Below are 26,344 nucleotides of genomic sequence, written 5' to 3' on the forward strand. Positions count from 1 at the left end.
AAGAAGGAAAACTGTCTATATGAAGTTTTTCTTTTACTTCTAATCAACCTTGGTGAAGTACTTTCCAAGCTTGGTAAAGGCTATCGTCTGGGATGTCAAAATCTTCCATGAAACGTTTTAGAAAAATATGTTTTTTAATCTCCAATGCTTTGTTCTAAATTAATTAAGGCTTGCTGAACAGGATGCATTTTTGGGGGTACTAGCCTGTGATGGTAGTAAAATAGCACTTGATCCACCAGGAAGAGTTGTGCTACTTTGCGGTAGCTGGTTCCTCTTGACTTGACTAAATTGGCTACTAGCATAAGTCATATTTGTCACCCCTGACGGATTATCTATCAATGTGTTAAATTTAACTGGTGGGGGTGCTGGGCTGCCCTGGGCAGCCACAAAGTGTAGGGATGTGCGTGTAGCCCTGGAATAGTATGGTGAAATAAGTACAGGTGCGAGGAGATGAACGACGGTGCACCATGCGAGCAGGACAGATAACTGGGGAAATAACAGCAGGAGGATGAGGCGCTGACAGTCAGAGGTGGGGCACCAAGAGGTTAATAACAGGTGTGAAATGCAAAAGAAGCTAGAGCTCATAAAGAGTAGGTTCTTGTGAGGTATGATAGAGGAAATGGAATCACAGGAGAGGAGCTCCGGATGTGATTGAGAGATTAGTTAAGCCAGAAAACACTACTAGGAGAAGAGCTCTGAATGTAGTGGAGAAGAGTGAACACTACTAGGAGGAGAGCCCCGGATGTAGTGGAGAAGAGCGAATTTATTGGGAACACGCATGTGAGCTTGAGACAATATCTTCTGTTCAGCCTAGCATCCTCACCTGATTCCGCCAAATTATCCTCAGTTTATTCTTGAAATAAATTTTCTACTCCAAGTTTGTGTTTTTATTGGGAACTACAGCAATTAATCATAGCCTAATTTGCGGTTATCATTGACTTGCCATTTTGGTTGCAGGGAGTTGTATCAAAGAGCACAAAGCAAAAATGAGCATTAAATAGTCTCCTCATCTAAGCCATGGCCCTTCCTGAAAATGATAGACAGGGTATATTCGTCCATATTTGTAAGGCTGGCTATCATGTAAAATTATTTAAAAAATGATCTTTCTTGCTTTACAGTAGGTAATCTAAGAAGTGAAAATTTACTCTAAAATATAGAGCAATCCCATCCCAATAACAACCCTCCTATTTTGCTTAATTTCACCACTATGTTTATCTTGCAAAATATAATTTAAATTTAGAGAATAATATTTAGAAACCAAACCATGATGGCGCAGACCTTTCTCCGTCGTGCACATGTCAAGCCAGTATCCAACACGGTTACTTCACATAACCAGCCATAATAAGAGTAGAGCATCCAAAAAGAGAGCATCCAAATATATCATAATATAGGTCTGAAGTTTAAACAAGACGTATGATATACGCAAACAACCTCGCGAATAAAGTTTACAAAAAGCCAGGGTCGGATGGAGGTATAAGCAAGATAAGCGCGCGCTTACTTTCAAAAACGTAGAGAAAAAGCCCGCACGGGTCTCGTGTGTATAGTTTTCCTTGTAATTTTTAGGAAGTCTGGTAAGGAAGTTGTGTTTTTGCTTATTGCGCTTATTCACTTTCTCAAACAAAGTAGATAGATACTCCTCTGAGCAAGTGAAACGAAAAGCAACTTTGCTTTCTCGCTTATTAAACAATAAGCAAGAAAGCATGTCAAAGTTGATATATTTGCTTTTTTGCACGGAGAGAATGCGGAGATGAAAAACTACTTTGCCATCGCGTATAAGCAAATAAGCAAAAAAAAGGCAAGGTAGACAGAATTTCTCAACCGTAACAAGATGAATGCAAACAGTCCACGTTGTTCGTGTTTATAACCAATCAACCAAAGATGGACGGTAGAGGTAGCGTGAACTTTTAGCTTTCACAGGATGTCTTTTTTACTATTTCTTATGAATTTCAAGTACCCAGTGTGTAGTAGTATGTATAGTTTTTTCCCTAAGCTAAAATATCAGATTTTTTTTTGGCTTGAGAAGATTATTTTAAAGTAGCTAGCTAGATAGGTTTCTCTGCAAAAATATCTATATATAGTGAATGAGATACTTATTTATTATTCACTATAGTAGCTGAGAATGTGTGTACACTAAGTTCTTTCACTGGTCCTGTTCTGTATGAAACTTCTGGTGCTATAATTTTTCAACAAAACGAGTTTGTATATAGCTACTGCTTTGTCTTGTGTTATTTTTTATACTCAAACCTCCCCACAAAAATAAATAAATCAAAAGAAAAATACACTCAAAATAATTCTGAAGTGTTCATGTGGTGCTTTATTTGTTTTTTTTATACCTAGCAAGATGGCGCCGTAGATTAGTGGTTATAGCTCTCGTACTCTGTGCGGGAGACCGGGGCTCGATTCCTCTTGACGGCGATTCAACATGGGCGAGTGAATGTTACCATAGCCCCGGGTTAACCCAAGCCATGTGAGGGAAATTGGGAAGATGGCACACTGTGTGGGCCGTTGGATGTTGCCGGGAGTTGTCTAGTAGAGTGCGGGCTCTAACTGGGTCTGCGTAGCTCAAAATGAGCATTAAATACTCTAGGACTCTCCATCTACGCCATGGCCCCTCCTGGAAATAATAGACAGGGTATATCCCTCGATATTTGTGAGGCTAGCCATGTAAAATATGCACATCTATCTATCTATCTATCTATACACTAGTGGTTGGATTTTGAGAGAATACTGAGCCAGTATGATGAGTAGAAACAGAGCTGTATTAAAGATGGAAAACTTATCCATCAATTTTCAAGCCAGGTCACCGTAGTGGTGGACCAAGACTACTTGACATATGTTATATAGCTATAAAAATATGGATAGAAAAAATCTTACCAATCTTACTAATATTTTTTATTTCATAACTACCTTTCTATCTGATGTATTTTTTTGTTATGCAGTGTCAGTGGAGATGGTAACTCTCTTTACAGATCTATTTTTGTGTTGCTGATTTGCGATGAAACCCTGGCTTTTGAGAATTTTGATCAACCGCTTGACAATATTTTTGTGCAATGTTTATCGGATGGTTGTGATGTGTATACAAAGACCAAGTCAAGAGAACTGGCCATAATTGAGTAAGCAAAATGTGTTTCAAAGTCCTTCATTTGGTCATCATTTAATGTGTGTTTTATCAATTTTTAATGTAGTTGAGGTATAATAATTTTTTACTAAATGCCTAAACTCCTGTGATCAAATGGTATGATATTTATGATACAATTTCGTAAAAGGTTCAGGTTCGATTCCTGACAGGAGGAAACTATATGTGATGCAGGCAGTACCTTTAAAATTTGTGTCACTCTATATATATTTTTAATTTTGTAGCATCCTATTAAAACCACCTATCAAAGCTTATGATACAAACAAATGGACAATTTATTCAACCCAATTGTTGAGCCCAGGAGAGGTGTTGCTGGTGTTTCTGTGAAGGTATTTTGATTTAACTAGAAGGTTAAGTTTAAAGAATTCCTGCAATTGTTTGCGAGTGATATTCTGGCCCATAGTAACATATGCCCAGTTGGATATGTGGGGGATATTTTGGAAAAACTATCAAGGTGCTCTACCAACAGATATCACCTCTTCTTAAAACCACAAATAGGTACACATTTACATCAATTTGTGAAGTTTTGAGAATTTTGGCTACAATTTCTGGAACCTTATGCACTTGTGAGAAAAGTATCTCTGGGCTAAGGCGATTAAAGACTCAGATGCGAAACACAATGTCGGAGGAAAGGTTGAGCAGCCTAGCAGTTATCATGTTTAACAGGTCAATCACTGTGATCTCTAATGAAGTGATAGATGAGTTTGCTGAACAGAAAAGAGATAAAGGCTTTTTGAAATGTATATACTTGCTGATTGATTTATACATAGTTTACATGTTTTATATATTTTAGCTATATATTTTTATGTATATTGTTACTTATTGTACTTTTTAACGCTGGAAAAAGCCTGAACAAGGTGATAAATTTTGTTACTATTAGGTCCGCCCATTTGGCGTATTTTAACGCCCATTCTGGGCGGTAATCTCCCCCAAAATTTTTTTGCTTAGTTACATAAAAAACCTCGATCCGACCCTGAAAGCTGTCCATCAAATTGGGATTTTTGTTACGAAGTTAGATACGACATATTATACTATTCAGATACGCAATAATATTTGTTACACACTTATTTTTCAAAATTGATTTGTGAGACCTTCCTGAACGGAAAATTCCTCGAACTTTTAATTTTTGATGGGTCCGTCTTGGGTGAACCGACTGACAGGAAGAATAAAGACCACAAACCCACAAACCCCAAAATTTGCGAAATTCATTAATTCAGTTAATTCTGCCTACATTCACTTTAAAAAGTTTGGTGGAAACACCTCTATTTACTAGTTAGTTAAACAAGTGTTTTGAACACTTACTTGTCTTATCTTTTTTAAAAAGAAAAAAGAAAAAAAAAGTAAAAATAGTTACCAAGATGAGATTCGAACACACGACGACTCCCGTGTCGGTGCTCAGAGAGGCAAAAATTTCCATTCTTGTAGGACACATTTGCGTTTTAATACAAGCTCACGAGCTTGTAAAAAGAGTACCATTTGCTAATAATAATAATACTCATAAAATTCTTAATTAGGTCAGAATAATGTTTTTTAGATTTATAAGGAAGCAGCCTACAATTGGTAATTTAAATTTTCAAGACATGTGATATAAAGTATTACCATGAGTTTTTAGCGCTTTGGCACGGATTTATAATAATTTGTGTATATATTTAAGCAGTTAACTGAAAATTTTCTTTTTGCCATCTGCTTCATTAGAAAATACTATATTGTAATAATTTTTACAATAGTACACGTTTTTTAACATAATCAAGACGGTCCTTACGCAGGCCAATCTTGTGCTACCTCTGCGAAGGAGAGCGTTTTCAAGATTTTCTACATCGCCCCAAAACAAATCGCAGCGCAACATAATGGTGCTGGTGTTGTTCTGCCCGGATAATGAACATTGGCCTGATTAAGTACGGCAGCTTGCCCCGGTTAAGAACAGGGCAGAAAATACATAATCAGGGCAACATAATCAGGACAGGCCGGCTTATTACTCAAAAAATATTATTTGGCACTTATAAAAGGAACATAATCAGGGCAGGCCGACTTATGTATGACAGTCAAATATTATTCGACACTTATAGAACGAACGTAATCACGGCCGGCCGGCTTATATATGACAGTGAAATATTATTCGAGACTTATAGAACGAACGTAATCTGGGCCGACCGGCTTATGTATGACAGTGAAATATTATTCGAGACTTATAGAACGAACGTAATCGGGGCCGACCGGCTTATGTATGACAGTGAAATATTATTCGAGACTTATAGAACGAACGTAATCGGGGCCGACCGGCTTATGTATGACATTTTTCTATTATTTCTCACTTATTATAGAACGAACATAATCGGGGCAGGCCGACTTATGTATGACAGTCAAATATTATTCGAGACTTATAGAACGAACGTAATCGGGGCCGACCGGCTTATGTATGACAGTGAAATATTATTCGAGACTTATAGAACGAACGTAATCGGGGCCGACCGGCTTATGTATGACATTTTTCTATTATTTCTCACTTATTATAGAACGAACATAATCGGGGCAGGCCGACTTATGTATGACAGTCAAATATTATTCGACACTTATACAACGAACGTAATCGGGGCCGACCGGCTTTTATATCATTCGTGACAAGCAAATAGGAAAGTATCGCAAATGAAACGAAATTCGCAATTTACGTGGAGCCTTTTTTTCTTTCGCCAGACAGGATGTCTAGTTTCTTACAAATTCGAAGAAAACGTTCGAAAAAACTTTCATTTAAATTTTTCAATCGTCGGAGCTACACTAGTTTTAGTTAAGCCATGGAAGTTCATCGCCAAAAATTTGAACAATTTGCCCAGCGTTACACAGGCACTGGTAAAAGACCAACGAGTGGCACAATAACAAGAGAGTTGGGGAAGAAAATTTCCCAGAACTTAAAAAGCAATGAGTCGGACAGTAAAAAGGGAAGCACGTCGCTTCAGATTATTGACCCAGAAGTTTAAACTGATGAACTGCGAAGAGCTGGGAATGGTGGATATTTTGATTGTGCCTTCACAAGAAGCTGTAAGTGAAAAATCGTGATTTCAAATTTTTAGTTCGATGTTCAACAATGTAAGTAATTATTATAACCGTTACTTTTTTCAGAAAAACCATACAAGTAATCAATCGATACCTGAAGGTTACTTAAGAGTGGCATACGTAGATGAATTCTTTGACATCATACGCTCAATTCACTGTAATGAATTAAAACACGCTGGTGTGAAAAAGACATTCAAAAAGGTATTAGTGTTTTCTTATCAGAATTAATAACTATATTTACATAAAAAATTGTACCCTAGACAAAATATAAAGATTGATACAAATAACTACTCAATTCGTATTTTTCCTACTAAGGTTTCAAGTTCATTTTGGGGTATCCCAAGATCGGTTATTGAAGAGTATATCAATCTTTGCGAAACTTGCCACTTAAAACAGCCACAGAAGACTGTACCGCCAATCAAGCCTATTATATCAAATGGCTTCATGAAACGCTTCCAAGTAAGTAACCACAATCATACCGACTGTTTCAAAACAGTCGAAGGTTATCACTGATTCGAACTTTGATAACGATGAAGACATCAACTTTTTCTCCATACCTGTTAAAGAACAAATGAATTACAAACGTCATGCTGAACAGCCACATGATGGTATGTACTTTTTCTTCAACTGAACTGAAATTAAAATTGACGTTTTATTATGAATTCTGTGTTTAATCTTTGTTGTGAATCAATTGTGTAGGCGAAGAGAATACGAATTCGAAGAACGTCACAAATGAAGCACATGTTATTGAAGACGATTGCGAAACTGGTTGTAAGAACTGACACGTTTTTAAAAAAAAAATATAAAAACTTACAAGTGGACCTTCATATTAATGAAAAATAATCAATTTTCAAAGAAGAAACATATAGTACATAAAAATATTTACCATGAAAACCTTCAACATGGTGCTTTTCCATTCACAAGACAATAAGAAATAGTAACGTCCATACTCAGTTTTTTTATATTTATTTTAATAGTTCTTGCATATATTACAGCATTGTCAACACTCCAACGACATTGGACTCCACGAACAACAGCTTCTAAAAAGATAAAAAAAACGAGAGAGGAGATGGTTCAACGGTTTGAGAAAAACCATTGCAGCAAAGTCAATGCTTATGAAGTTGGGGATAATGTCTCTGTTCGAGTCCCTAAAAAAGACCGCAGCAACACTCATGCTTCATGCATGCCATGTGTGGTTATCAGTGTTTCTGGTGACAAAGAGAGATATTTTCAACTGCTTACACAACATGGCGTATTGCACAATAAATACAGATCTGGGGATCTAGAATTTTTCAGGGGAAATTTCAACATGGACCTTAAAAATTCTGATAAGTTCGTCAGCTTGAGGGAAGCAAATCGCCTTCAAAATGTAACAGATAATGTAGTGAGTCGATGTGGTTGTAAGTCAGGATGCAAAACAAACATATGCAAATGCATCAAAGAAAACGTAAGAACTGTATTGAAGAAGTAACTGGTAAGTCAGAATATTTTGCCCCTGTTTATTTAATCCTAACTGTATGTGAAGCATTACTAACTTTGTTTTATAGTGATAATTGATTCTGATGAAGAGGAGAACCCACTGGAGCCGCAATGGAGGGCGTTTTTAACCCGATGCCTTGAAAAAGGTATATTGAAGAAATGCATAGAGAAATCTCTAGACCCACATTGTAATCTGTTGCTTAACCAGAAATCATGAGATGTTTTTAAAGTTGCGGCTAATTTTGAGGGATTGAAAAGAACAGAGCCAGAATTCTATATGCAGATTACAAAATATTTAGCAGCAACTACAAACTCAAAATGGTCAGATATAGTACGTGAATATGTATTGCAAGTTTATGCAGGTGAATTGCCATTTGGACGTGCATATGCTGACATGCTGCAATACATTGAAGTTAAACTTTTTTCATTGCTTTGTTAGAATATATTCTGGCTGATATTGTGAATATATACAGCACGTTTTATGTTCGGTTTAGACATAGATTTTTTCAATATGCTAAGGCTGAATCTAGCTTGGCTACCCCAGACCTTTGTTTATATTCATATTATCCGTTTCTTTTAACAATATTATTATTAGTATTTTTTTTTAATATATATTAGAAATTTCTTTTAGTGTAAGCATAATGTATATATATACATATATTTTAAATTTTATTAATCTCCTTGTTTAAAATTTTCTGGATGAAGAGCTATGTATATTTGTATATGGATATGCCAGAATATAGTCTTTTAATAATAATAATAATAATAATAATAATTATGTTCTTTAACATGGTTTTATCATTTATCAAAAAGGTGAAGCAGAGAAAATTATCGTACTATACACTCTTTTTAAAAGAAACCATTTTATCAGAACAACAAAGAATTAACATAAAATAACGAGTGTGAAACCCTTTGTTAGTTCATATTTTTATTGTAAATACTGCTTTATATCGAGAAGAAATGTATCTTTGACTAATGTTTCATGCTAGCTACATTACCCCATACCTAATTTGCGCGAAAAACTTAGCTATATTAAACATCTTCTAGAAGATTTTTTATCAGATTCAAAACCTTCATTTTTATCAGATTACCACGTTCACAGCTTTGAAATTAGTTCTTTGGAATAAGAGGTGTTTAAAACGATAAAATAAACTTACCCACGTACATAAAGATTCGTCAATGTTTCATTTACAAAAGTCGGAAGGAAATGCCAATCACAACCTGCCTGCCATTATATCAGCGTTCATAAACCGGTCACCACGACATAATTAGGGCTAAAAAAACATAATCGGACCATGCGTACATAATCCGGCTGTCCCGGTTGTAAACGGGCCGTTTTCGCAATCTGGGCAGAACAGTGTCGTCCACAAAAAGAACATTACTAAGGAAAAGAGTAAGTTGAGTCGAGCTAGCTAACTACCTAATCCTGTATAACTACAGTCTAGTCTACCATGTTGTATTTATCACTGGAGGGGTTTCCTCTCTATGATCTGGTTCTGTGTTCTGCCCAGATTGGCCGGATGTTTCTTTTGCCCTGGAATATATTGTGGTGACTGGATTATATGAACGCTGATATGCATTATGGATGACCAGACTGTGATTGGCATTTTCTTCGAACTTTAAAAACTAGGCATAGCCAAAAAAGTCTTGTCGTAATTTTTAGTATAAACTCCTCTAAATAAAATAAATTTCACAAAACTAGATTTTGCGGATGAGTGGCTCATTTTTATTTTTTGCAGGAATTGAATTCTGGAATGAGCTAATTAAGAATTATTTTGGTGAAAAATTATGAAACTTGTGAATCCCAAAATTTAGTTTCCACAAGAACAACAATAACTTTGCCACCAGGGCTATTTGCTTGTCAGAAGTGTAATGACAAATGATATAAAAGCTGGCCTGGCCCGATTATGTTCGTTCTACAAGTGAGAAATAATGTAAAAGTGTCACACATCAGCTGGCCTGCCCCGATTATGTTTGTTCTTTAAATAAGGAATAATATAAAAATGTTGTACATAAGCTGGTCTTCCTCGGTTATGTTCGTTCTAAAAGATTTTTTAACTGTCATATATAAGTGCTAAATAATATAAAAAAAGTGTCGTACATTAGCTGACCTGCCTCGATTATGTTCATTTATATATAAGTGCCAAATAATAAGCCTGCCAGTCCTAAATATGTTGCCCGATTATGTATTTTCTTCCCTGTTCATAAACAGGGCAAGCTGCCATACATAATCTGGGCAGAACAGTTCCCTTGTAAACTTACATGGAGCAGTTCGTTCTATATATGTACATATAAACTGGCGATTTTATTCTATTATTTTATTCAGAAAATAAAATATAAAAAAAACCTTGTTTTTGACTCATGACAGCCAGTTCCTAGTGGGCTGTTAACGTATACTGTCCATATACTACGTGATTTCAATTTCTCACAAATTTTCTCTGTTCAGTGGCAACACTGGATGGTTATGACAAAACGTCACATCTATCTTTTTAAAAAAATTTAATCATTGATGTGAAGTATATCTGTCATCTCTAGAAAATTGAAAAATTCCATGAAAAAACAATCAGGTTTCACAACAGGGCAAATCGCCATAAATCACACCAATAAAATTGTTAAAAATGATAATAATTTTTTTCAACCTTTAACATGAACACAGAATATGCTATGCTAAGAAAGGTAAACAAAATATACATCACTAACAATTCTCAACGTATATACAAAAAAAATTAGGGAATCGCCTTATAAGGTCAAAATCAAAAGCTTTAAACTAGACACATAGATAGATAGATAGATGGATGTGCATATTTTACATGGCTAGCCTCACAAATATCGAGGGATATACCCTGTCTATTATTTCCAGGAGGGGCCATGGCGTAGATGGAGAGTCCTAGAGTATTTAATGCTCATTTTGAGCTACGCAGACCCAATTAGAGCCCGCGCTCTAATTGGGTCTCCCTCCCTCTCAACTCCCGGCAACATCCAACGGCCCACACAGTGTGCCATCTTCCCAATTTCCCTCACATGGCTTGGGTTAACCCGGGGCTATGGTAACATTCACTCGCCCATGTTGAATCGCCGTCAAGAGGAATCGAACCCCGGTCTCCCGCACAGAGTACGAGAGCTATAACCACTAATCTACGGCGCCACATGAAGATGTACTGGTGCTCTCACTTTTGTAACACACATTTAACACTAAGATTGGCTTGCAACCTTGACTATTAAAGTTGTTATTTATAGCAGCCAGGTAAGCACCCATAATCATCTGATTGTGCTCACAATGTACTCCAACAAAAGACTGTTCAACAGTTCCATGTTTGTTGTATGGACGACATCTATCAAGTATCCAATGTCATTTTTAAAGATTTGTCACATACAATGCCACCAAATACTGATGGGCTGGTGAACCTTCTGTGAACCAATTCTTTGTTCTCTGCTATTCCTTTGTCATCAGATTATTTAAGCTTTCAATCAGGCCATAACGTAAATAATGCAGGATGGCCATGGTAGTATTTTATAAGGACAGACTTGATACAGAGGAAGTTGAGTTTAGATCTAACACAGTCTAGGTTAGATTGGAAGAGGGTCATTAATATACCCTGTCCAACCCATGCTAGCATGGAAAACGGACGTTAGGCCGAGAATGATGATGAATGATGATTGAATTTGGTAAATAGTCATCCATCTCTTATAATAATACAGAGAGTTTGTCTATAACAGGCAAAGTGAATGTGTTTATTTTTCTTTGATGTAGCTGAAAAACTTATGTCTCAAATGTTAAATTATCTGACGATAAGGCACGACATCAATATTACTATTTCAACGTTAATATCTTTAAATTAATGAGTCCATTACAATACACTTAAAAATTTGAGGCCAAATAACTTGGAAACGAGGTGGTACCGTCAGTCAGTTTTCACCGCATAACAAAACAATTTGGGTAAGTTTCCCAAACCTGGGTTCCGGAATCTGTTTCAAAACCTTCAAACCCTAATATCTCTGCAAGCATTTGTCAAAGATACATGATTCTATATATATTATCTTGATCAGCGTTTTAGGATCTATACCTTGAAAGCAACAGCTATACAAATTTAAAAAGTAAAATTTTTGAGTGTTGACTGGTCTTTGCTGACGTCAGCAAAATTTTTGAACCCTTATATCTCATTAACCGTTAATCAAAAGCACATGATCTTCTACATTTTCTAGATCAGTGCTTTAAGCTCTACACAATAGAGGCTATGTAAAAACAAGGTTATAAATTATTTTTAATTGGGGATGGGTTACTGACTTCATCAAAATTCAAACAACACTTCTTTTTCATTTTTATCCTGCCTTAGTGGATTTTTCCACGGGCTTCATCAACTCCTTTAATTTTTTAGATAAACTTTTGAGAATGAAGAAATCCGCAAATTTTTATGAGATAAACTTTCGAGAACAAGAATTTTTCAGTTAGAAAAAACTTCAAAATTCTTAGCATAATTGAAATTGTTATAAATTTTCTTTCTTGAAATAAGATTTCTAAGTATTTTGTGTGTTTTTTGGTGAAAAATGCTAAAATAGCAAGATAAACTTTCGCTAAAATGCCGAAAAATTGCGAATTCGCGAAAGTTCCTCCAATTGAAGTAGTTTATATAATAATACGCAACTTCTGTGTGTCTGTCTAATATATATTTTTAAACACGTTCCTTTCACTTTTGCAAAATGAATTTAATTTTCTTTAACAAGGTATGTAAAACATCACCTATGAAATTGTTCTGTATTTTATCAAACTTTTACATTACAACAATTTTGGCAGCAAAGTAAAGTATATAAAGATTAGTGAAGCCTTATATTGCACTTTTATAAGTTTGAGGCTATAAATAGGTTGAAAAAAGGGAACGTTTTGAAGCTCCCATACCTCCCATACCTCCTTAACTGCTAATCAGAGCTTCAAACTTTGATTAAAGGGGCAAAGTTAAGCAAATTTCTAAAAATATTTTTTACGTACTTTATTGGGTTTTAGCCGACTCAGTAAAATTTCAAATGCTGATATCTCCTTTACCGTTTGTGAAACGCATGATCCTATACATTATTTTTATCAGATCTCAACAAAAGATTCTACAGGTTAACAAATCTCTAAAAATAATTTTTATGTATGTATATGAATGGGACGTTGCTGATGTCATAAAAATTCAAGTGAATTTTTTCTCAGACTTAACAACTAGTCTTTGTTAATAAAAAAAGATAATTTTCAGGCGATATTGATTCGATATGAGTAAGAAAAAGTTGTTATGATTAAAACGGATCCTAGATAAGGAGAACATGACCATACGTTAAGAAGCATCAAAACGGGATCATATAAAGTGAAGACATAGCTGGATGATTTATAAAGCATCAAAACGGGAATGTAGAAGGCAACAACGTTGCCATGGGTTGCTTAAAAACCATCAAAATGGCATCATAGAAAGCAAAACATTAACATAGATTGCTTAAAAACAGTCAAAAGAGGGATTGTAAAGGTGAAAACATTGCTGTAGATTGTTCAAAAAACATCAGAATGGGATCGTAGAAAGCAAAACATGTTGTACATGGTTAAAACACGATCAAAAACGTTCCCATGGGTCTTTATAAACCTTTGAGACATGTAATATCTCTTTGTATAAATATTTACTTCAGCTATCAGACAAGAAAGTCAACGCTGAGAAAGTAACTAGTTCAGACGCTTGGTTCTGATGTTTAGGGTTTGCGAATTTAAACGTTTCCCACTTGCCTCCAACAAAAATAATGACGAAAATTATGACTTAAAGAAACAAACAAATAGTGCTAAGATATACCTTTTTACAGTACTGTAGAACCACAATAGTAAGTACACACTTTTTTTAAGAACTAGTTAAAATCTGTTTCGCAGGTGATTGTTCTTATTTTTGGAGCATTTTTCAGCCCAATAGTAAAAACATAACTTCCAACCTCATTCTCATCGCTTGTTGTTTCTTTTTCCATATGTGGACAAAGAGATCTTCATCTTGCCATCCCAATATGAATAAAAAGACACTGAGTACTGGAATCGAGGCTGTATACCTTCAAAATGTAGCCTTATTTTGTTTTTAATTTATGGAATGGGTTTATGAACAGTGCTGTTTTATCAATCTGAATATTACTTTGCAGTCACTATATGAGAAAAGAAATGACCAGAAGTGAAAACAATATTTATTTAGAGAGAATTATAAGAGAATTCTTTTGCATTTTTTTGTACAAAATGCACTTGACATGAGAGGACAAACGAAATCTCAAGCCATAATGTTACTTCCACTGAAACTACAGAACCACAGCTTTACATGATTAATTCTAACATTCCTCAGTCTCATGATAAAGACAATGTTTTCTTGGTTAATTTTAGCCTACTCAATATCCTCTATTAAGTATTCTAAGTCTGACACAGCAAAATAGGAAATTATTGGGAATTATTGGGAATTATTGTGTAGATCAGGCTCTGGGAAGGACGGTAGAGCAAGATTATTATTTAATTATTTTAAAGAAGGATTAAACTATAACGTATAGTGAACACTGCAATCAAACGTAAATGTTGTAAACAATTGTGACCATTGTGATGCTAACATAATGATCGCAATCCTCTTGTAAATTTCTTACTATATTCAGGAAGATTATGATATCATCGTGGCTTGAGCCTATTGCACCAAAGTTAAGTGTCACAAAGCCAGTACTGTATTCTAAGATTGATATTTTAATTTTTTGTTTTATTGTATTCATTCATTCAGTGGATATGTATTTGTTCACATCCCTCTAAGCGTATGTCACATGCTGATACAATTTGAACCTAAAAAATCTTGAGAACTGAAGTAAAAAAAATACACTTAGTATTCATTTATGATACATTGTTAAAAAATTATTTTACGTTATTATTATTATACATTATTTTACACTTCTCTGTCTTAGGGTATGTGTATATTTTTGTATTTATATATAATGCTATAAGATACCTCATATTTCTTTTAGTATGAACTATACATGGCACCAAGTTTGGAATAATGCATAATGTTAGGATGCTATGGCAATGCTTTATGAAGAACAAACTACAGACCAAACTAGTGGATGTACTTCGCAACGGCAGCTTGGCAGTCTTCTTTCAACTCCATTAAAACAAAACGAAAACCTACATGAAGATCTAAATATAAATTATTTGAAAGATACCTTTGTAAAATCTTGTATTCAAGCCTTGCAGTCTGAGATATTTGGACCATGGATACATTTGACAGAAGTGTTAAATTTAATTAAGCCGGTGTCTCGTGTTCTTCTTACATCAAAACAAGTTGTTTATTATGTACATCGCATTTATAACTATTGTAAACAACATGAAGACGTCAATGAATTAAACATCGTTCCCTTACTAACAGAAGTATTTGTAGATGTTAATTTTACCATCTCAAATTTTAAATCTATTGATGCAATAAACTCTCAGGGGAGTGATACATTAACAAAAGATGCTCCATTACTGCCTGAAATTTCAGAATCAAGAGTGCGCGTTCATAAAGATGCTTATTTTTCAGGTTCAGATCCAACGGCACTGTTTGCAATACTCCCAGATGATCTCAGGGAAAGAATATATGAACCAAGGTCTTTGAACATTACTGATTTGCAAAAATACCTTCCACAGGTTGTCTCTGATATAACAAAACTGGAAAGCACATGGGATAATGCACTAGGCTTAACCCTTATCAGCTTAAACACTAATATTCCACAAACTATTCTCCCAGACATTTCTACAATAGAGAGTACAGTTTCACACTCCACATTGCGTGAAGAAAAACGAAAGATAAAAAAAATAGTAGCACCTAAAACTGGACGTGAGGTTGTTGAAAGTTTGGTAAAATCAACAAATGAAAACGTAATTAAGATCTGGTATTTAAACTTTATCCCCACAAAATTATATGAACCATATAGTTTGGTTGTTGCTTCAAAAAAAACAGTAAAGAAAGAACATGCTGTCATTTCCATATTTGGTGTATTGTATGTAAATTTAAATGGATATTCAGAGCTAACCCCACTTGGTCAGTGGTATATGGAAGCAGTGTTGTTCCACAATATTCGGCATATCAGTTTTTTTAGAAATTTCCTGTTGATAAAAGTATTTCAAATGTGGAGAAGAAATATTAAATATCAACAGTTTTGTAAAATTCAAAAAAAGATTCGGCTTTCCACATTGTTGAACATACCATCAGTTCCAACTAGTTTGTTAAAAGTCAAGCAGCTTTTACTTCAATTGGAAAAACTTTCTTTTTTTCCAAATTTTGAAGAAGGTGGGGTCAGTGTTAATGTGTTTCGAAAAAGACTAAAAGATCAATTTGACAGTTGTTGTAAATATATCCTCAAATTATTCAATATTTCTGAAGAAATTATTAAATCATGTCATAGTGATTGTCAAAATTATAATGCTTATTGTCAAGCACAACTTAAGTGTGCTGACAGGAGTGCAAAAGAATCCATGACTATAACCAGAAAACGACAGGATTTTCAAACTAAAAACAAGAAAACAGCCCAGTATAACTTGGATCGTTTCCATCTATTTCAGAAACTCGTTTACTCTATGATATTCTCCAGGTTAACTTGCATTTTGAGTACACAGTTCCAATGTTTCGTTAACCGTGATTTGCTACAAAATAAAAAGGGATGTTTGTATATTACAACTGTTGTTACAAATTTAAAACAAGTAAGTTTCCAGCCAGAAGTAGAGCAGCTGCACCAATTAATCATTGAAGCATTTAAAAATGTTTTACTTGAATTGCAAGCAACAATAAATAATCAGTTCCATTCAGAGGAAGTGATAAAATGTGAAGAGAAGCACAAGGAAAATGATGCTAGGCTGAAAGTTGATGAGATATTACAAATTCTAGACGAAAGAAGTGACTCTACATTGACAAGTTCCAATGCGAAACACATAGATGTTCAATTTCACAACATTGTTGAGGTTATATTGGCACAGTGAGTGGATATATATTACAGTAGACTCTATATTTTAAACTAGCAGGGGGGACAACAAATTCATTCAAATTATGGAGAGTTGGAATAGTAGGAAGTTGAAAAGTAAAAGTGTAAAACATTTTTTTTTAATTCTGACCTATTTTTTAGACTCTAGTCAAAAAGGGATCATCCCTTTTTTAAACAAATGAAAATACATTCTGCTGTACTGAAACTCTAAACATCTATTTCTTTGAAAAAATGAAATTCAACATTTGAATCTGTGTTCAAAAGCCTCAGTATACACAATTAACTTTTTAAAGATGTTCGAATAATTAAGAGAAGAAACGCCAAGGGACAGAAAAATCATTCAAAATATGGAATTTTTTGAATATTAGTTCTTGGAATAATAGGAAGCGACTTAAAAGAGTTTCTTATGAAATTTTCATAGTGCCAAAGAAATTTTTGAATTAAGGAGGTGTTTCAATAATAGGAAGTCAAACAAGTCTACTGTAGTAATATTTTTTTATTAATAGCAATCATACTTAAAGACCTTACAGTATCCTTAACCCTATTCGGTCCAGGGTTTTTCGAACATACTATGACCGGGGGGGGGGGGGGGGGGGGCGGATTCCGCCCCCCCTCAATAACTTTTCATAGGGTTTATCAAATTGAATCAAACTTGGCACACTTATAGTACGTCATAAAAGGAACAAAATGGCGCCAAAAAAAATTTGCTTGTGTCAGCACATTTTCTGTGACGTCATCAAAAGCTTAAAAAATTTTAAAAATGCCACTATCTGCTTAAAATATAATTACTTTTGTTCTAGAGCGAATTTTTACATTCTGTTTGAAGTTTCTGAAAGCTAAATAAAAGTTATTTAACATATCTTCCGGTTTTTACATGGATCGGATAAAAAATTGCCAAAAAATGCCCGAAAATCCGTTTTTTTTCCGATTTTCGGGTAAAATCCCACAAAATCGGGAAATCGGATTAGTCACGTGTTCAAATTATTCAAAATGATTCTTCTTAATGAAACAAAGTTGTGTTGCAAGTTTCAAGTTCTAAGGATAATCCTAACAGGAGTTATTATATTTTCTCCATTATAAGGATTTCATAGAGATTTTTAGGGGTAGTTTCGAGTAATGGCCAATATCAAAGCCTCTGAAAGGTATGGGACCTAACAAATTTGCATGCAGGTGTCTAATAGATAAATGTTGAAACTCAGTAAGTATCATAGCCATATAACAAAGCAATCAGGAGTTATTAAAAAAAACCCGTCAGGGGGGGCGGAATCCGCCCCCCAGGACCGAATAGGGTTAAGGCTCACCTGTAAAAAACAAGCTGCTTTTATATGAAAGAGCTTAAAAGTTGTCTAGGAATTATTTATTTATTAGTTATCAAGATATAAAGTTTCACTTATTATACAAAATTACAACATTATCAACTAACCCTAGGACATGTATAAAATTGCTGTTATCAAGCATTCTTATAATATTTAAGTATTGAAATTTATGTAAAAACTGGTTAAGATGTAAAAACTGGTTAATCCAACACCTCAGCTAGAGCTAGTTTATAATGTCATGCATAATTAGTTGAACCTTTAAATCCAAAATGTTAGGAACCAATCAAAATCTTTTAAGAATAATACAAATTCATAAAAAACTTTGAAAGCTTTTTTATATGAAATTAAGATTTAAGCTTTTAACTTTAATTTTGTATTTCAGAAAAATTGTTGAGAATTCTATTGAAGAACTCAAGGAAAGACTTGCTGTTGCAGGAGATGATGCTGAAATATTTTTATCGTCTCTTTGCTGGTTGGGAGAGATCATAGGATTTGTAAGCGAGTGGGAAGGTGGCAACTTCAATGACTGGAAAACAAAGTCAACCCTTCTTGTAGAGGTAGTGGCCATTTTTTTCTTTATGTGTTATATATGATTTTATTTTTTAATGTTTACTTAAAAACACTTTTGCAAACACAAAGTCAAGGAAATTCATTAAAATTCTTAAAAGTATAATAATAATTCTTTTAGAAGTTCATAATTCTACTTTTACATTACTTATATGCTTATTATTACTTTGCTCTTTTTTATATAAGAAACACATGTTAAAGCTAAAATCCTGGTCTGCGCAAATTGAAAGAATGGCCACAAGTTACGTCACACCAAATGGCTTATTATTTATTGATTGTCTTTCCGTACAACAAATGCTGTTGCCTCGATTGCAAGAAATATTTGAAAACATTGTAAAAGTTTTATCAGAAGATTATCGCATACAGGCAAAGATGTTTATATCTCAACTGCAATGTATCACAAAGGTACTGACAGAGTTCTAGTGTTTTGTCTTATACTTTGGAAACGATTGCATTTTTGGCAAGAAAATCAATGTTTCCAATCATCCATGCTCTAATAGAAATGTTATGGTAATGTGTATAAATGTAAATCAAAAGTAAATAAAGTAAAGGAATGTATGTAGAAATATTTTTTTAATTTTTACTGGTGAAAAGTACAGCAAAAATATATATATAAAAAAAGATGCCAGGCCCGGTGGAGCTAAAGCCCTCCCACTTTTTTGCCAAGAAGTGATGTTTTTCTGATAAGGTTATTAAGTGTTTTATTCAATTATTAATTGCTCAATATATACATATGCTCTGTATTTGCGCTACAATGATACGGCAAAAGTGTTGTTTCTAAATACCTGTTTAAAATTGCCAACCCATTTGTTTTATCGAACGACAACAGAAAGGGAGTATGTGGAAAATATACAACAGAGAACTGGTAGTTATCATATACTATAGCCTTTCTCTGCATTATCTTTATTTTGCTTGGATGTTACTATTGCTTATTTTGCCTTCCATAAAATATGGCGTTTCTATATTTCTATATATAATCTCCTGCATTTTGTGAAGGCTTGCGAGTGCAAAATTTTGGAATTTGTAGTATGTTTTAGCCAATCTAGGGGGCCCCAACCATGGTCAAGCCTCCTTTGATACTGAATAAGTTAGCCCCTCCACTTTTAAAATTGCTCCGCCTGGCCTGAATGCCAAAAGTTTAATTTGTGATTTTAGATATGTTACCAAGAATAACAGTAAGCAAGAGGGACAGAATGTTTGTAATAAACTTTTTTCTCTGTTTTCAGAACTTGTCAGTTCCAAGCTTGGAAGTGGACAAATTTGCAAAGTTTTACGTTTATGTGAAGGATATTAAGAAACAGCTTTTTGAGTTCAACCAAAAAATGGATTATTTAAAAGCAACTTCTGACGTGATTAAGCATTGTTATTGTCAATTGTCATTGGAGGAGGAAGAGACTGAGAAGCAGGTTTATTTTCTTTTATCTCATTCTTTTACATTTGATTTGCGAAATTTACAGAGTTAATTTTGTTTTTGTTAAATGTCAGAAATACTGATGTCTGTATCAATACTAAGAGGTGTGTTTTATTTATGAGCCAATAACTACTCTTAATCAGATCTTAAAAATTTTGAAACTCGTTTTGTTGCTTTATATTTTTCTTTTTTTTTTTTGTTAAAATTTGTTCTTCTTAATAGGATTTTACATATCATTTTTCTTTTCCATTGTGGTATGGTAACTGACATAAACAAATTTTTTAAACTGTTTTAAATAAGTGCTGTATTAGTTTACAAAGATGGTTCCAATAAGTGAACTATTTCAGTTTGAGGTAGGGTGTTTATTTAAGGGCACTGCTAAGTTAAAAACTAAGTTATAAATTGCAGTGCTTAATGAAGGTTGCTGACAATCATTGTTTTGCAATCTAATTTTAATAACAGAATAAGGATTGGTAACTCAGTCAGTAGAGCCTTTGACTCGTATGAGGTTGTGGTTTCGATTCCCACATAAGGCTGTAGTCTAGTTGGGATGAGATTTCAAAGGATAACTTGAATGGGAGCTTTAAACACCTTCGTGGTTCCTGTAGAAAACAAGGATATATCTCTAAAAGTTAGTGAGGGTAACAACATAAAATATAAATCATTACTAAAGTAATATAAGCAAGAGAAAATTTCATTCTTATAATGTGCCAAATAAATTTCTTTTCGTCCAGCAACCCGTTTGTTTAAAAAAGCAAATTATAAATGCTCGGAAATTGTTAAAAATAGCACGCCTTAACGTTACGCAATTAAAGAAAGAGTATTTTAACTCAAAATGAAATAAAACAGAACAAAAGAAAAACGATAGGTGTAAACTGTCAAAACAACGAGAATGATCGGTTTGCCAAAACGGCTGTCGCTTTTTCCCTGTTTCATAAATAAATAATTGAGATCATTTTTAAGGAAACGTATGATGTGTATGATGTAATTCACCATTGATTTATTAGTTTTCCAAAAATAGTTTAAACTACTTCGTAACTATTTGACCAGTATAGCAAAGTTTTTGTGTATTGTTGCTACATTTACATGAATGATGATGATGATGATTTACAAACTTTTTTTTTAATTTAAGCTGTTGGTGACGTGGGAGGCATTCATCTTCTCAGTGCAAACTGGTCAGGATTACATCAGTGAACATTCTCCAGCAGTGACAAAAAAATTGAAGAAAGATATTGTGGTAATAACTTGTTGGTTTTAATATTGTATTTATCTGTGAAATGTGATTATTTATGTGAATATTTTATTTTTCTAACTAATTATTTATTTATGCTATTTTGTACCATAGATCTGTCCCGATTAAATTGTTTAGCGATTGTTTAAATTTATTTGGACAATTTTTGGGGCAATTTTTTAAACCATACCTTTCTGAAAAAAAAAACAGTCTTTAATTTTTTTTATTTGTTTAAGAAATGTATTTGCTTCCTACTTATAAATTAAGCATAATTATATGTGAAATGTTCAAAAACTTAAATTAAATAAAGAAAGAACATAGCTTTATATGGCTTGGCAAAACTGTTAAATGCAACAAAGTTAAATGCAAAAGTCCATAATCATAAGAACAAAAAAAAGACAAAATTTCAAGCTCTTCCATACGAAATTATCTTGTTTTTAATGGGAGGTAAGCTGTAAATTTTTGATGGTGCAAAAGGGGAATACCACGGAATAAAGTTGAGAACTTAAAATGTTTTTTTCTTTACTTCTATGAATACAATGGCTTTACTGTTTGTTATCTCCGAGGATCGTTAATATTCGAAAAATATAAGCTCTTGTTTTTCAACAAATTTTCATTTTATGATAAGATCCACCAAGGTTAGCATTAGTGAATGACCCTCAAACTATTGAATTGCAGAAATACTGTGGGACATATTAAAAATAGCCATTACCTATACCTGCCAAAATTAATACTTACAAACTTAAATAATTTGTATCTTGGTGGTTAATGAAGTTCCAAATATTGCTAGCACCAGTGAATGATCCTCAGAATGTTAAATTGTAGAATTAGTGTGGGACGCATTAAAAATGAGTCATGAAAGCCTATGCAAAAATTAATACTCACAAACTTAATTAATGTATCTTGATGGATAATAAAGTTCAAAAAAAAATTTTGTATGCAAATGCAATAACTCTACATCATAAACAAAAAGATTACATAAGAACATAATATTTTAAATGAGTAAGTATTTTTCTAAAATTACCTTTGTGGAGAGGTAATTTCTCTCTTTTTTTTTTTAGAAAATGATAGCTGAGGCTTTGGAAATGGTCAACAAGGCAACAACTGGAAAATTTATCGATGAAATGCAACAATGCAGTTATGTTCTGAAGGATTTACGTCAAGTAAACACTGACTTGGTTTTTTCGTTTATATTTCTCCATTTGTCTGTGTCTCTTCAACCTTATCTGCTCTTTAGGATACATGTATTCCGATAACTGTATGTGAGAGAAAGTGTCTTAGGGTATTCTGTTTTATTACCTTATGCTTTTAAGATTTTCAAAAATCTCTTTAGCTGTTTGATGACTTCAAATCCCGAGAGAAAGAAATTGTTCTGTATTCCAACTGCCAGCAAATGATAAATGGAGAGACAACAGATTTAGTACAGTTAGAGTTGGCTGAAAAGAAGATTAAATCCCGATTTGAATTATGGAAATACCTTGATTTAACTATTCAAACTATCAATGAATGGAAGTTTACTTCCTTTAAGCATGTAAGAATTCTTTTAGATTATTAATTCTTTTGTATCAAAGTTGGTTAAGTTGAATAAAAACTGACTAGAGAACTTTGTAAGAATTTGCACCTCCGTTTTGAAATTTATGTGGCTATTCAATTTATGTATTTACAGAGCATACAACTGAGCATATGAATTTTAGACTATAAAATTATGCGTTCATTCATAAACACTAAAATTTCTATTGAAATTCCTGTTTTTCTTTTCAATTAGGTTTCATTAAAACTTTGGAAAAATCCACTTAGGCAGAAAAACAATAAAAAAATAAGTTGTTTTAGATGTTTTGCTGACGTTTGCAGTGCAAATACAAAAAAAATTTGGCAAAATTTATTATCTGTTGCCTGTAATGTATAGAGCTTGAAACGCTGATAAAAATTTTTTATAGGATATGTGCTGTTGTCAAATGTATAAAGGATATATATAAGGGTTTGATATAAGGAATATAAGGATTTTGCTGAAAGGATTTTTTGGAAATTTTTATACATGCTGTTTATAGTAAGGATCTTGAAATGTTGTTCAAGAAAATGTAGAAAATCATGTACTTTTGATGAACAGTTACAGAGATAGTGGTTAAAGGTGTTTTGATGACGCCATCAACCCATTTATTCCAAAACAGGTGGGTTGACCCTGCATTAGGAAATTCGTCCCACTATGATTCCAGGTGATCCAAAACCTGTAAGAGTACTTAAAAATGGCAATGATCATACTAATTGTGTCAGATTTTCTTTTTCAAACAATCAAGAAAGTGTTTTTAAAATTGTGCTTTGCTTTTTTATAGTCTCAATTGAATATAAAAAAGGTGTCTGAAAAGGTTCAACAATGGAACAAGGCTTCATTAACAATAGAAGCAAGTATTCCAGCAAATGATAAAGTATTTGCCATGTGGAAAGAAGTAATCAAAGATTTTCAACAGAAGTTAATTGTCCTTCAAGAATTAGCGATACCAGCACTAAAGGTTAGATAGCATTTCATACTAGAATTTTCAAATGCCCAAAACAATTGATGTTCAAATTAAGAATTTTTGTTGATGACAAATTAGGCATGAAAGTTATTGGTTGTCATTGTACATGCTTCATTGTACTTTCTAACAGTAGGTAATTATAAATTCTTTTATTACATGACATAAACAAGGCACAAATTTGAGGGATAATTTTGAACTTTATTAATTGTTAAACGAGTTGTTTATTAAAAAAACACATAATCAAGTTGAAAAATATATTTTTTTAGTATGCTATTAAATAAATAGATCTATTCGATCTCCTTTTACTACTACTACTACTATATCTTGTATGTATTAGTGAACAGTTAATTGTAGCAATTGGTACACAATACTGTGTAATTTTATACAAGAAGGATATAAATAGTTCACACATTTTATTTCGATAAGGCGTAAACGCGTAGAAAACAAAAGAGATATTTAATTCTTTTGAAATTGATTTAATAGGAATCTGCTACAAGTTTTTTAAAATCAAACTTATTCGATTTAAAAACTTGTGAGCTTTGAAGTCACAATTTATTGCTTGTCATATGCACATTCTTTTAATTAAACAAAGTATGTCCATTAAATTGTTGTTTTGCATTATTCTAATTCTTTTTGTAAGTCAGTTGATTTGAATCACATTAATTAAATTATTTCATAAGTTGTTATTAATATCTGCGTTAATTTTCTTCGTAATTGTTAATTTTCAGGAATAAGGTATATTTTTAGTAATAGTCGAACCAGTCATATGGTGGTCGCTATGATGTTTTTTCAATAGTCATTTTGTGGATATATAGTTCGTTCACTTGTAAGATGGAATTTCTGAAAATGCCATTGCACTATAACTGTGTGGATATATATTTAAATTTTTCATAGTTGTGGAACAACTTTTGGACATTGTTTACCCATTTAGCACTGGGTGCTATGGTATACTAAAATATTATACAATTCAAAAATTATTTTGTGCTCTAAATATTCATAAACATCTGTGACAACATACCCTGACAAAGAGACAGCCACCAATGTGAGACTTACTACCAACAAAACATAATCTCAATAATTTCGTTAAGAAGGGAAATTTCAGTAGTATAATGTCAAATCTCTTTTTTCTTTAGTTAATAAGTTGTCTTTTAAACTAAATTATAACTACGTTTTTCCAAGTTAATAAGTCGCCTTTCCAACGAAACTAACTAAAATAAATCCAAATAGCTGTTATAGATTGCACGGCAAATGTATTTTCTATGACCTGTTTTTCAACTCTAACCATTTCATTAAACAATAGCATGATATTTCGTAAATCTGAAACTTGGATATTTTCTACAGCAATTTGCCATTTTTTCTGCTACATGCCTTTGTGCTACCAGAGAATCTATGACCTGTAAAAAATATGACCTAGCATTTCCCATAAACATTTGTCAGGTGATATCAATTATAAAACCCATGGTTAATGATGATGATTGAATTAACAAATTTGCATACAATCTAGATTCATCATTGGAAAGAAATTTTTGTTATACTTGGCAATGCTTATGATGACTCAGTTACGTACAATGTGTCTGACATTGTCTCCATGTCCATTTGGGATAACTATGATAAGATACGCAAGATTTGCATGGATGCCACATCCGAATGTGCATTAGAGAATTGTCTTGATTGTTTGATTAAAGAATGGGAAAAGAGAGATTTCAAGTTGGCAAAGAATGTCTGGTCAAGCAGTTTTTTTAAGGTAACAGTAAGATATTTGGGGCAGTCATTACATAGATCCAATTATTAATTTACATGTTATGAGATACATGTCTTTGCATGTTCAATGGGTTCATGCACATGCACAATATGTAAATCGTATCATTCCTGGAACAGGAACAGCGAAAATTAAAATTTCTAATTAGTCCAATCGATTGATGTGGAAATATGGTTGTAATGGACTTTAATCTGGCATCATGTAAATTTTTTTATGCTCCAACTTTAATCTCAAATACCAATTAGAATCCATGTGACTACTGCCTATTTAAAATTTATACGTGAAGATAAAGAACATTTTTAAAAAAAACCCATTAACTGTTTTGTTCAGAAGTTCTCTTATCTTCAACATAAACTAAATTGGTATGTCATTATTTCACTGCACAAAAACTAGCTATAAAATGCTTCTCAGCTTTAATATTAAATAATATAGGCAGGGCTTCACCAATTACAGATTTTAATATTTTATTAAAGAAACAAACTTAAAATGCACAGCTAAATGTAGAATTAAACATACTACAAGTTCGAAATAAAACCATATGAAGTTTTGACACAATTATTTCTTCACTTTCCATGCTAAGAAGAAAAAAATTTTTAGTCCATCATTCTACCCTTTTTCTTCTTTGTACCTTGAGTTTAGTAAACAAACAATTTTTTTTCGGGCTGCGTTACTACAAAATCGTCTATCGCAGCCGAATTAAGCATGATGTAAAGATTTTATGTAAAAGTGCTTGGTGAAAAATTTATAGCTGTCAATATCTTATAAACCATTTTTATTTTTTTCTGTATTAAGGGTCACCAGAAAGACACTGTTAATGTTGACTACATTTTGACTGCAAGTGACGAGTTGTTGTGTCAAATCGAGGTATTAAATTCAATACCCCTAATTTATTTCGTATTTTATTG

General features: G+C 33.2%; 3 protein-coding genes and 1 long non-coding RNA gene across 10 annotated transcripts in view; 3 read left to right on the forward strand and 1 right to left on the reverse strand.

The window, feature by feature from the left end:
• The first annotated feature begins 2,682 nt into the window (after positions 1-2,682).
• On the forward strand, positions 2,683-6,697 carry LOC130622284 (uncharacterized). The gene is made up of 3 exons (XM_057437729.1): positions 2,683-6,169; positions 6,251-6,385; positions 6,500-6,697. Exons 1-3 carry the CDS (start codon positions 6,050-6,052, stop codon positions 6,695-6,697), a joined length of 453 nt encoding a protein of 150 aa, XP_057293712.1. The 5' UTR covers positions 2,683-6,049.
• On the reverse strand, positions 6,381-7,207 carry LOC130622286 (uncharacterized). Its single transcript, XR_008981038.1, has 2 exons — positions 7,071-7,207; positions 6,381-6,741 (listed from the first exon to the last, which is right to left on the reverse strand). It is a non-coding gene; the product is annotated as an uncharacterized LOC130622286 (long non-coding RNA).
• On the forward strand, positions 6,658-8,871 carry LOC130622283 (uncharacterized). Its single transcript, XM_057437728.1, has 3 exons — positions 6,658-6,792; positions 6,884-6,955; positions 7,180-8,871. Exons 1-3 carry the CDS (start codon positions 6,756-6,758, stop codon positions 7,653-7,655), a joined length of 585 nt encoding a protein of 194 aa, XP_057293711.1. The 5' UTR covers positions 6,658-6,755; the 3' UTR covers positions 7,656-8,871.
• Positions 8,872-8,991: 120 nt separating this feature from the next.
• Positions 8,992-26,344, forward strand: part of LOC130622282 (dynein axonemal heavy chain 1-like) — a 55,150-nt gene continuing 37,797 nt past the window's right edge. For 6 of the 7 annotated variants that reach the window (XR_008981037.1, XM_057437722.1, XM_057437725.1 and 3 more), the window contains exons 1-11: positions 8,992-9,056; positions 14,654-16,636; positions 18,341-18,515; positions 18,712-18,930; positions 19,752-19,931; positions 21,069-21,173; positions 22,229-22,330; positions 22,501-22,698; positions 23,498-23,674; positions 25,185-25,424; positions 26,232-26,303. Coding sequence is in view for 6 of the 7 variants with exons in the window: in XM_057437722.1 (XP_057293705.1) it covers positions 14,706-16,636; positions 18,341-18,515; positions 18,712-18,930; positions 19,752-19,931; positions 21,069-21,173; positions 22,229-22,330; positions 22,501-22,698; positions 23,498-23,674; positions 25,185-25,424; positions 26,232-26,303 (3,399 nt within the window). In the remaining variant the exon portion in view is untranslated. Of the gene's footprint in view, positions 9,057-14,492; positions 16,637-18,340; positions 18,516-18,711; positions 18,931-19,751; positions 19,932-21,068; positions 21,174-22,228; positions 22,331-22,500; positions 22,699-23,497; positions 23,675-25,184; positions 25,425-26,231; positions 26,304-26,344 lie in introns of those variants that run through there. The other variant, XM_057437723.1, reaches the window with a different exon arrangement.

This window comes from Hydractinia symbiolongicarpus, chromosome 12, assembly GCF_029227915.1.
Source record: "Hydractinia symbiolongicarpus strain clone_291-10 chromosome 12, HSymV2.1, whole genome shotgun sequence".
NCBI classification, from domain to species: Eukaryota; Metazoa; Cnidaria; class Hydrozoa; order Anthoathecata; family Hydractiniidae; genus Hydractinia; species Hydractinia symbiolongicarpus.